The 11,306-nt window shown below is 36.5% G+C and overlaps 1 protein-coding gene across 2 annotated transcripts in view; it reads left to right on the plus strand.

Annotated features, from left to right (window-relative positions):
- mllt1a (MLLT1 super elongation complex subunit a) overlaps positions 1-9,818 on the plus strand; it is a 30,138-nt gene extending 20,320 nt beyond the window's left edge. For both annotated transcript variants that reach the window (XM_028027922.1, XM_028027923.1), the window contains exons 11-12: positions 514-585; positions 1,447-9,818. In XM_028027922.1, the coding sequence (XP_027883723.1) occupies positions 514-585; positions 1,447-1,575 (201 nt within the window). In that variant the 3' untranslated portion in view covers positions 1,576-9,818. The remainder of the gene's footprint in view (positions 1-513; positions 586-1,446) is intronic.
- Positions 9,819-11,306: the final 1,488 nt, after the last annotated feature.

Consider the following 11,306-nt stretch of genomic DNA (forward strand, 5'->3'; position numbering starts at 1 on the left):
TAAACAAATATAGATCTAGAAATCACCTTTTGTTGTGGAAATTCAATGCAATTATTCCATGACAAAAGAGGATTTAATATCAAGAATAATCTGCATTTATTGCTATATCTGTATATATTTAGAATCTCTTGAGACTCGTGTTCTAGACCAACAAAATAAAAAATATTCAACCCAAAACTTATTAGTTTTATTAAAGGAAACATCTGACACCTTTTCAGATCTACAACAATTCCTTCTTTTCTATGTTGTTTTTTTTTTAAATATTACATGGTGATTTATTAGTTGGCAGTTAAAAAGAAAAGAGTTCACGGTATATTTTTTTTTAATTTAGCATTTCTGTTAAATGTTAACTAGTTTCAATTTGCTGATTTGGGTCAAAGGTTTGGACACCACTGGTTTAAGCTTAGAGAAAAAAGAAAATGAGAAATTGTCAAAGAATCAATCAATCAACAACTAACTTCTACCTGTGAACTTTCTGTTTTCTGACGTCTTGTTTCCTCGTGAATGCTGCAGGCCTACACAGAGGAGCTGGTGGACCTCCACCGCAGACTGATGGCATTAAGGGAGCGAAACGTCCTGCAGCAGGTGGGCGATCTGACCTTTCTCTGCCACATTTACTACTGTTGTAGTTAAAACTGTTCTACTGAAGAGCAGAAATGGATTTTAAAGCCACAATCTAATGTATTTTATTGAGGTTTCATGTCATTGATCAACAGAAAGTGGAGGATTATTAATACTTTATTCTGATACCCTCTGAAGAAAATCAATGTAAGTTACATTAGTAAATTGTCAATTTGTGTTTAATTTGACTAGAGTACAAATAACTCAGACTTTTACTTTGAAATCTACGTACAAAAATGTTAGATGCAACATTAAGGGATAGTTTTACTAAGTTTTCTGGTTTCTACACTTTAGTGCATCTAAATCTGCTTTTATTTGCTGTATTAAAACCTGGCTACATACAGGAAGTGTTTTCAAATGAAGATAAGTTAAATTTTTATTGTTTCTACATGTTTGACCAAACTTGTGAAGCTATTGGTGTGTTTGTGTTTAATTGTTGTACTGGTGGAAAGTTATCAAAAAATTTGTAATTCATTATATTTATGTCTGTTGATTACAATGAAATAAAAAAAGAAACTTGACAATTCAGCACCGTTTTTCTGTATTTTATACTAAATCTCAGACATTGGTATCGGTATCAGAAGTGAAAAAAGTGGATTGGTGTATCTTAAGTTTCTATTGTTAGAGAAAATAATAAATTAAACATTTTTCTTCCATATCACAGTTGTTTACTTTCCTGTGTTGGTCTGTAGTTTGAAATCCCAATAAAATGCATTTAATTTTTTTTGGCTAAAACATAAAAATATGTGAAAAAGTGCGGATACTTCCTGCTTCATGTCCACATTTCTGACTAAAACTTTAATAGTTTCTGTTTTCGTCCTGCAGATTGTCAACCTGATCGAGGAGACCGGCCACTTTAACGTGACAAACACCACCTTTGACTTTGACCTCTTTTCATTGGACGAGTCCACCGTCCGCAAACTACAGAGCTACCTGGAGGCGACGGCCACGTGACAGGAAGCGGCAGGGGCCGGCGTGTGGATGTCAGCGGCAGAGGTAGCCTCGCCATCATGCCTGCTCTTTGCGGAAGAGACGAGCAGAAACGTCTGTCGCGGCCTTTTCACGAGCCTGACTGAAGCATCGAACAACCACACCACGAAACAGAAACACACGAACAGTCGCAAGCACACAACACCACCTTCACGTGACGCTGGGGAGGAAACAGGAGGAGGAGGAGGTGGTGTGTGAGGAAACGCCGGAGCATCTGACCTCCGTCTGGTCAGGGTTTTCACTACACACACTTCGAATCTGTGCCGAGCTGAGGAATTCGCCCAACAAACCCCCACCCCGTTCCTCCCTCCTGCACTTAAACCGCTCCCGCCTTTGCAAACCTAATACTTCCCCTCCTCCTCTCCTCCTCCTTCACATGCACACTCCTGTCTGAGCAGAACACTCCGGCCCCTGCGTTGTCAGCTGGAGCTCATTTTTCTTCCAACACACTCCTGAGTTGCGTGTGAACGCCGTCCGTGAGTCTGCGCGCGACTTGTTCTGCTGAGGTTTAAGAAGACATGTTGTCTTTGTGGTCACGGACTTCTTTGTTTATGAAACTTGAGCACAAACAGCCGGTTGCATTTCTACCACCAGTCACTCGCCAACAAGCACACTTTGCCCTGCTAACCTCCACCCCCCTCCCCCCGTTTGGCATTATTAGTTTATAAGCACTGAAAATGCTTTTAACACACTTTAGTTTTCTTGTAAATGACAGAAAAAGATTTTCGACATTTTTTTATTTTGAGTTTTAAAAAGTAAAAACATTGATTTTCTGTTATTTTCTTTCGTCTATGTAAAGTTTTTGTTACAGAGCTAATTGATGGCTGTCTTCCAGAACGGCTAGTTTTTTAAATCACTACAGAAAAGATTAATAATTGCCTCAGTGTTGCTTCATTATCATTAGATACAAATTACCCTGAAAGTAGCACACTTTTGTTTTTAATTTAAAAAATTTTAACTTTTGTCATTAAAATTCAAAATTAAGGTTACTTCAGCTAAGATTAAGAAAAGAGAGGCTGTCCGGTTGCAACAAATTGAGATTGAGTTTGAGTTTAATTAGATAATAAATGACAAAGCAACAACGAATAAAAATATATTTTGAGTTTATATTGAATTACTTTGCATTTTAGCTACAATCAGACTTTCATTTAAGCTTTCAAGCGATCTATTCTTTCTTTCTATAGCCTGAAAAGCTTTCCACCGAGTACTGAAACATTTTTTCAAGGAAAATGTTGTTAAAAGCTTAAATTACATATCTATGACTCATGTAAAAAAGGCACCTAAACTGAAGGGATGAACACGTTTAAAATCGGCAAGATTTTCTCTGATTGGCAGCTCAACAGTTTTACAATAGCCACTTTTCTTGAATTGCAGAAAAATCAGGGGAAATGCTTTGATGCCTAAATGTTAATAATTTTTAAGCCCTTTTTTCTGTTGAATTAAAACAGAAACATCTTTATTCATCTCTCTATTGAAATCCGTAGAAACTGTAATCATCCTCACAGAAAATTTGTGTCAACCAGCAAAATTCTAGCATCTTTACCAACGAACAACTTTGCTGAAAGATTCATTGTTACGGTACGAAATAGATCGGAAGAGGATCTTTCTGTGATCAAAAACTAAAACGTTTTGATTTTAAAACTAAGGAAAAAATAATACGGTGATGGTTCAGGTTTTGGAGAAAACTTGCTAAAAAACAAATTAAGAGTAAAAGTTTTGCCCAGTGCTCTGTGTCATTATTGCCTTTTTTTGTTTTCAGTGCTTGTAAACGCAGTAAGGAGGGGTTGTGGTGAAGTGATGCATATTTTCTCTTGTGTGTCTCGCTCTGGTTTTAAGCCGTCTGTACATTCAAAAACACGTGTTCTGTTGCGTTCCTGTGCTTTCCCACTGAAAGCTGAGCCTTGACCTCCAGCAGACCCCTTAATGCCCCCCTGTACCCCATACTGTTTCCCCTCTGCTCTGCGTGAATGAAAGGGCTCCAAAGCTCCTGGCCACAGCAGTGGAGGTTTGCTCCTGAATTTGCCTTCTAGGTGGGGTGGAAAAAAAGAAATAAATAAAAATGACAAAAAACAACAACACAGTAGCCATACTTCCCAAAAAACAAAGAGGAGAGGAAAAAAAGGGGGGGGACACACACGCTTTTTTACATTTTATTTTTCTACAAGTGCATTTTGTGTATTTATTCCCAAGACAACCTGTGAGCTCTGAATGTATATTGCTTTTACTTTTTTACGGCTTGCAACAGCCCCACTCCAGTGCCTTTTCCTGCAGCGCGCAGCACTAAGCGGGGAGTGTGCGCTCTGCTAGCGACGCTCACACAGATTGAAGACCCCACCCTCCACCTCCTACTATATGCCCCTCCTGGGGCGAACAAGTGTTAATTGGGATGCCTGAACATTCAGTATTGTCTTAATGGTTCCCATCCCTGCTGTGGTCCTTCTTTTTTTTTTGTTAAATCAAGAATATCTCCTTTAGTCCAACATAATTGATAGTTTTCGTGGATGGTGGTCATCTTTTTTTCTGTTCTAAGGTTAGGGTTTGTAAAAAAAAAAAAGAAAAAAATGGAAAAAAAACATCAAAATACTGTGGTAGTTTCTCACTTTAATTAGCTCGAGCTTTTTTTGTTCTGCGTTGTGTTTTTGTGTTTGTCGTCGTTGATGAGAAGGGTCTGGCCCTCTCCGGCCGTTTGATCGTCGTACGGCGTAGCGATCGATCGCAGGACGCCAGGCACTTAAACGGCTACAATAACGAGCGCGAAGGCAGATGGAAAAGAAACGCTCCTCTTCCCCCCACGTGGCGTCCATTAATGGCGGAAACGTCCCACTGAGGCCTGAGTCGAGACAGCAGCTCGATTGATCGGATGGTCTAGAAAAACTGGCTCACCTTCATTGTGCTAATTTGCAAAAGTTTACACACTCCTGAAACATTTTCTCATGTGAAGTCTACCAAATTTACCTCATTTTGTTTGGATTTCATACGATCACATAAGATAACGAGGAAAATATCTACACCCGTTCTTCTGATTGGGTCAACACAAGGCTTAAAAATAATTTTTTTGTATCTGATTTGAATTTAATCAGTTTTTCTTCTTTTCTAAAAATTAAATTAGAGAGAAAATATTTTCAAAAAGTGGCTTTTATTGCAATCATTCTGTGATTTCTACAGGGCCAAAGCTACTATAAATTTTGCTTAATTCATGATATGAACAGAAAAAAAGCAGTTTTACCAATTTTAATGAGAAAAAAGCTGATGTGATATGAACAGCTCAGTCAAAGTTTTATTTTTACGTTTTCTCCGTCGTTTCGAAGCGTATTTTGATGCCGATGTGTTAAAAGACAAACTATTTATCTTTAAACAAACACCAAAGTAGAACTTCAACATTCTTCATTTGAATTATTTTTAATGTTGGAGTTCTTATAAAATTACTACTTCTTTCTCCTAATGTTGGCTGTATTTTTGTAATATGACTTTATTCTTGTAACTTATATTTATTCAGGACTCACTGATATGGACAATTTGGGCCAGTGCCGATATCTCATGTTGTTAACCCCGTCCTGAAACACGAACAATGATCAGATGGAAATTAACGCGTTACTAGTATCGGACCGATACCAGCATTGATACCGATATATCTTCCATCTATGATATTTATTTAGAAAACTCTAACTTTCGTCGCAGCTGCATATCTAACAATTCATTTTTGCCCAGATAAAACTTAATGCAAGTCAGTTTTGGTTAATAGATGCTTGTAATTCAGCGTAGAAATGTTTTTCTTTTTTTTTTTCTCTCGAGAGGATAGAAGTATTTAAAAGCCTGAACGCTTATTTAATACTAACGTATAACCTGAATTCAAGAGAAGTTTGGGAATTAAAAATGGAGATTTATGTTTTGAACCCCGTCATTTTTACTTTTATGTGAAATTAGTAAAACTGGTTCCTGGAAATCAAACGTTCTGGGTTATGAGATTTAGCTGCTGTTGTCTGTTAACTCAAATTAAATCACATCTGTAATGTTTTACTTAATCAAACTAAACATAAGGATGTAGGTAAACCATCTGATGATAAATGTAGAAGTAACAAGCAATAAATTACTTTTTTTTTCATCAGGCACTACTGTAAACAGCTATAAAAACAAACTTTAGAGGGTTTTCCTCTCTTTTGAATCTGTATGTTATTTTAGTGGTTATTTTTTTAATTTACCCTGTTTGTTTGTTTAGCGGATTATTTTCCCTCGGTTTAGTCATTTGTTACAGTTTCTCCTCCATCAGTTTCAGTGAGACCAGAGATCATCGTCTTGAATCAGGCCCTCAGTGTGTTTGGAACACACACACACTCACACCGGCCTACTGTGGGACAGTAGATGAGTGGGAGCTCGTCTCCCTCGTCTGCCCACTGTGTTTTTATTCTGATAGCTTTAATTCTTCCTCTCTTCGTTTCTCTTCTCTGCCTGGCTCCATTTTTAAAATCAGAATAGAAACAAACGGATCCGCGCGGCCTTACTCACCCTGCCGGTTGCCTCCTGCCTCTCTTTCTTCCTTTTTCTCTTTCCCCCGCTCGCCCTCTCGCTCGCCCGCCCGCCCGCCCCTCCCTCTCTCACCCGCTGCACCTCCATTTCCTCGAGGTGCGCCTCCCTCCGTCAACTGAACTCCTGGCCGCGATCGCTGAGAACGAACTCTGAAGCTGACATAGGAAAGAATCGATGAAGAACAACTTTCCTCTTTTTCTGTGCACCAACTTGAGAACTTCTAGGTCCTAGTTCATGAACTCTGACCCCTGACCAGGCACTCATTCAGGGGGGAGTCACGATGGGAAACTCTCCTTCCCCCAAGTTTTATTTATGGACCTCTGCACTTTTGGCTGTGATGACTTCATTACTTAAGTAGTTACCGAAACTGTATTTTTAAGGATTTTATACAATATTTACATGCAATACAATATAAATTGATTTGTTTTTCCTTTGCCAATCTTGTTGTTTTTGTTTAATTTTGTTTATTTTGGCATATGATGTCATTATTTACAAACAGACATGGCCATCAAGTCTATTTTAGGCACATTGTTATCCCGATGTGATTTTTTGTATTTTAATGAATCTGAACACCAAGAAGCAGGAGGAAAAATAGGCTTGCCTGTTTTTTTAATTTTTATTTCTAATATTGCCAGCTGGGCCTGGATGAGATTCTTATATTATGAAAACACACTGGTTTACGGTATAAAAGCAGAAATCTGAACAAATGTTCAAATTGCTTTCATTTAAAACAAGAAAAGCAAAAATAATTGCAGCTGCTACTAAAATATTTCCTAATATTTTGAGCGATGCACCACTTGGCCGGTCAGATATCGGAATCGGATGATTTTCTGTTGATCGGTTTTGATCAGTGAGTCAAATATTTTTAAAAAATCATTCTTTAGTTTCCTTTTATCTGTAAAACTAAGAGCTGCCATTATTTTTTCTATAGTTTCACCAACAAACCGCTTTAATTTTGGTACAAGTTAATCCAATAATTTAGGGACTTTTGCTTTCATTTAGAAATGGGGACAATCTCATACTTTTTTCTGTTGGATTTAGCACTATTATCTCAGCCAATAAACCTTTACTTTTATTTATTTTTTGGTCAAAATTTCTCTTGGCGAATCAGAATTGGAGAAATCAGAAAATCTCTGGTGAAAGCCTGATCGGTGCATCGGATTGTAATACATAGACCTAATCCTAATTTAGTAGTAGTTGTGATTTTTGGGCAGAATATTCAAACTTTTTGACATTATTCACTATTTAGATAAACAGAGTTAGAATAAAGTCGTGGTAGTTGTGTATTTAGGTTGACTAGCTGTAAATTAAAACATAGTATTGATGCATCGATCAGGATTTACCAATTTCTGCCTTTGTTTCTGGTTAAAGTCACGTTGAGTCAAACCTTCAATAATTTCAGATTCCTATAAAACTAAAAAGGAAAAAGAACAAATATGAAAGTAAATATGTCCTAATTTAAAGTAGGGCTGGGCGATATGACTTAAAAATAGCAGATTCTTCTTTTTTTTTTAGTCAATTCAACTTCTGATTTTAATCTTTTTTTTCTTCCCGTTAAAAAATATACAAATGACGGAAAATGATGCTTGTATTTCAATTATTTATTTTGTGAGTTGACCTAAATTCGCAGTCAAAATAAATGGATGTTAGATGTTCTGAACTAACGGAAACCCCAAAAAATCTAGATTTTCCAAAAGTTAAATGTTCAAAAACAGAACATTTGATTAATCTGCAAAATGAATTTATCAAAGCAGCAAAAGTAAAAAGTACATGTATTCTAAAAGCTCTAGAAATCGGTTAAAATCCTTATTGGCAGTTCAAAGCTTTGCTTAAAAAATTAAGATTGGAAAACTTTGAATCCAATGGAAAACGCAGCCTTAAATGATGATCTCTTAATTTTGAATTATTTAAAAGGGAATAAAAGCTTAAAAATTAAATTTTCCAAGTTTGACCCACTGATTGGAGCCGATCAAGGGAAGATCTGCTGCCTTACCGTTTGGAAAGTTTCTACATCATGAACACCGGGAAGCTGGATAACTTTTTAAGAAAGCTAAATTAGTTTTCAACATACAGAAGGGTAGGAGTTTCAGCCAGCTTCCCTGCAGTCCGCAGCAATATGTAGTTGGACAGGAAACACTAGGGCGGAGCAGTGTGGCTTCAGATTTCAGATAAATACCAGATTGGAAAAATAATTTCTTCTCTGAAAAACAAAACAAGACTGGAAGTATTTTCAAAAAAGTTTGTAATTTTGCTAAATTATGAGAATAAAGTCATAAGAATAACAGAATAAAGAGGCAATTTTAACAGAACGTCTTATAATTGATAGAAAAAAGTCATTTTAATGAAAAATGTTTTAAATTAACATGACCAACTCAGTCCGATCATTTATTTTTCTTCTAAATTGACTCCTGTTATTGATGATAATTCGATGCTGATGTGTTAAAATATGAAATATAACCAAATTTTTGGTGTAGTTCTCGAATAATTACTTGTTCATTCTCCTAATATTACGACTTTATTCTTATGACAAAAGTATCCTGTCCTTAAAATTCAAAGTCCAGCTAAGTAGAAGCTGTAAAACATAAAGGACTTTGAACTATGGAAACACAAAGATTACATTGGTGGGAAAAAGAAAGATAGAGAGAAAAAAAACAGATTTTCCAAAAGTTAAATCTTTAAAATCCAAATATTTATTATCCAGGCTATGACTGCTAAAATATAATCTGTGCTTTTTGCTGCTGGAAATTTAACATCGAAACAGAAAAATTTGCCTTTGTAGGCCTGGAAAAAGGACAATTTTATCTGTTTTAAAGCTGTAAGTTTTTAAAATCTTGATCCCAGTAAGCGACACATTCCCAGTATAAATAACTGGACAAGAGGAGGAGGAAACCTGAAGTCCACACTTTCATTCCTGGACTTGAGTCAGAAAAACTGACTTCCTGCATCATATCTAGTTTTTAGTTTCAAACATGGACGTCTGTTATTAATTTTTTATTTGTTTATGGAACAAATACATCCGGATGAGTTGCACAGTGAAGGCAGCTGCCGCCGCCTCTGCTCAGATTCAGTGCATTTTGTGCCTTGATAACTTTTAAAACAACCAGAAAATATTTCAGTTCCGCTCCTCCTCCACTGAGCTGAGGATCATGGGTAATGTAGTGAAGTGGGACTGATGAAAGAAAGCAGCAGAAAAAGCCTTTGCTCTGTAACTCTGTGAGGCAGCTCGGACTATATTATATGTAAGTGTTGTGGCGCTGCAGCGGAGGGTTATCTACTGTGTGGCTCTTTAGCAGATGGAGGGGAGATGCGGCGCCGGGCGGGAGGGCGCCATGTGCGTACCGGCTGTTTCCTGTGTCGTTTGTGTCATAATGTTTCTGTGACTGAGGGGACAGGGTTGCTTGTATTTATAAAGGTTTGATTTGTTTTCTAACTGGGGGTAACAAGGGAGGGTTCAAAAAGAACGTTCCGCGTTTGTGTTCAAAGCGACGACTAGAAGAACAAATGATGAACTGGACGGCAAAAAGAACAATTTGGTATTTTTAAAACGAAACAAAACTTGGCATTGCGATGCCACCATGTGGCCATATGATGCAAGTTCATGACGAGGATGAAACCTTTATTTTAATGTAATTTTTTTTATTATTTTGAAATCATATTATTAATAAAGTCATTAAGAACTGAAAGCGCTGCGCTCTGAGTGTGAAGTCTCTGACCGGCCTGTGACCCCGGGTTCACCCCGGGTTCAGGGGAAGTTCATGTTGTGGTCAGCGTAGGCCATTTGGGGTTAAAAGGTAACGTGATGCCTGTTGGTAAAAACTGATCAATAAACCTGCTTTCAGACTCAAATAACGGGACTTATTTGCAATTCACAAGTCTAATAGAATGCTGTGAAAGGAAAAAGTCAAATGTCTTTTTTTTTTCCTTTCCCTCGCCTACAAAGGCAAATGTCACCTTTTCCACATTTTATGCTACAATCCTTATTCTAAATTCCATAAAAGTAATATGTTTCCTCAAAATCCTGCACAGAAAAGTTGAGTTTTGTGAATTTATTAAAGATACAAAAGAAAGAAATCACATTTACTCAAGGATAAAAGTCAAAAATTAATGTTTCTACAACTAAAACTGAGTTTACCCGTGTTAAATTCAGTAGATTTCACTTTGGAAAGACACAGACCCAGGGCTGAAATTATTAATCGATTATTAAAATCAACTAATTTAGATATCGATTAATTATTAACTGGAGTACACAGACTCAAAAAAAGAAAATTTGCTGCATTTTTATAGCGGGAAATAAGCCAAAACTGTTAAAAATATCTACATTTTGCATTTAAGATAAAGAAAATTTCTGTTTTATAGACCTTTTCTACCCGAAACTCCTCAAGTGGCAGTTTTTAGCTTCACCTGGGTCTAATACTGTAAAATAAAATAAGAATAATAACCACATTAGGTCTTAGAACAATTTTTGTAGCTGCAGATGCATCCTTTGCTACAAATGATCACGTGTTCACTAAAGGAATGCTACATTATTTTGCATTTTGACCAATAAAATGTTTTTCTTATTTAAAAATGGAAGGATGTTTGCATCTTTAAAAAAGAAAAATGTGCAGAATGTGCCAGTTACTAAAATAATCATTAGTTGCCTCCCTTAAAGTGTAAATTGCTTTGGAGTCCTCTGACTTGATAATTACAGTTCAAATGCAGGCCATTTCCAATTTAGGATGGACAGAAAAAGTCAGCGGAGACGCGCCACAAAACTCTCACAGTGGAAAATAAAATGTGCATTTTATTTTACAAAGAAATACAAATGCACGCAACACTTTTCAGATTTTATATTTGTAAAAACTACTGCGAACCTGAATAACTTTTTGTTTGTCCATCACAAAATCCCCAAAGACGCATGTTGTAGTTTGAGATGATGTGATAAAAATGTTGCAAATCACATGAGACTTTTAGAGAAAATTTAATTTCCATCCAGATTCTTTGGAAATGCTGCGGACCAAACTTTCATTCTGTCATTTAAAAATTATTAAATAGTTCAGCTTTAAATTATAAACATGAACTCCTTCATGGTTTGCTGGATGATTTATTAAAAATATTTATCCACAGCAGACCTACTGAAAGCCACAAGAAACAAACTCCTCACATGATTGCAATCATATTTTTATTCCAGT

Source organism: Xiphophorus couchianus, chromosome 9 (assembly GCF_001444195.1).
Source record: "Xiphophorus couchianus chromosome 9, X_couchianus-1.0, whole genome shotgun sequence".
Classification (NCBI taxonomy): Eukaryota; Metazoa; Chordata; class Actinopteri; order Cyprinodontiformes; family Poeciliidae; genus Xiphophorus; species Xiphophorus couchianus.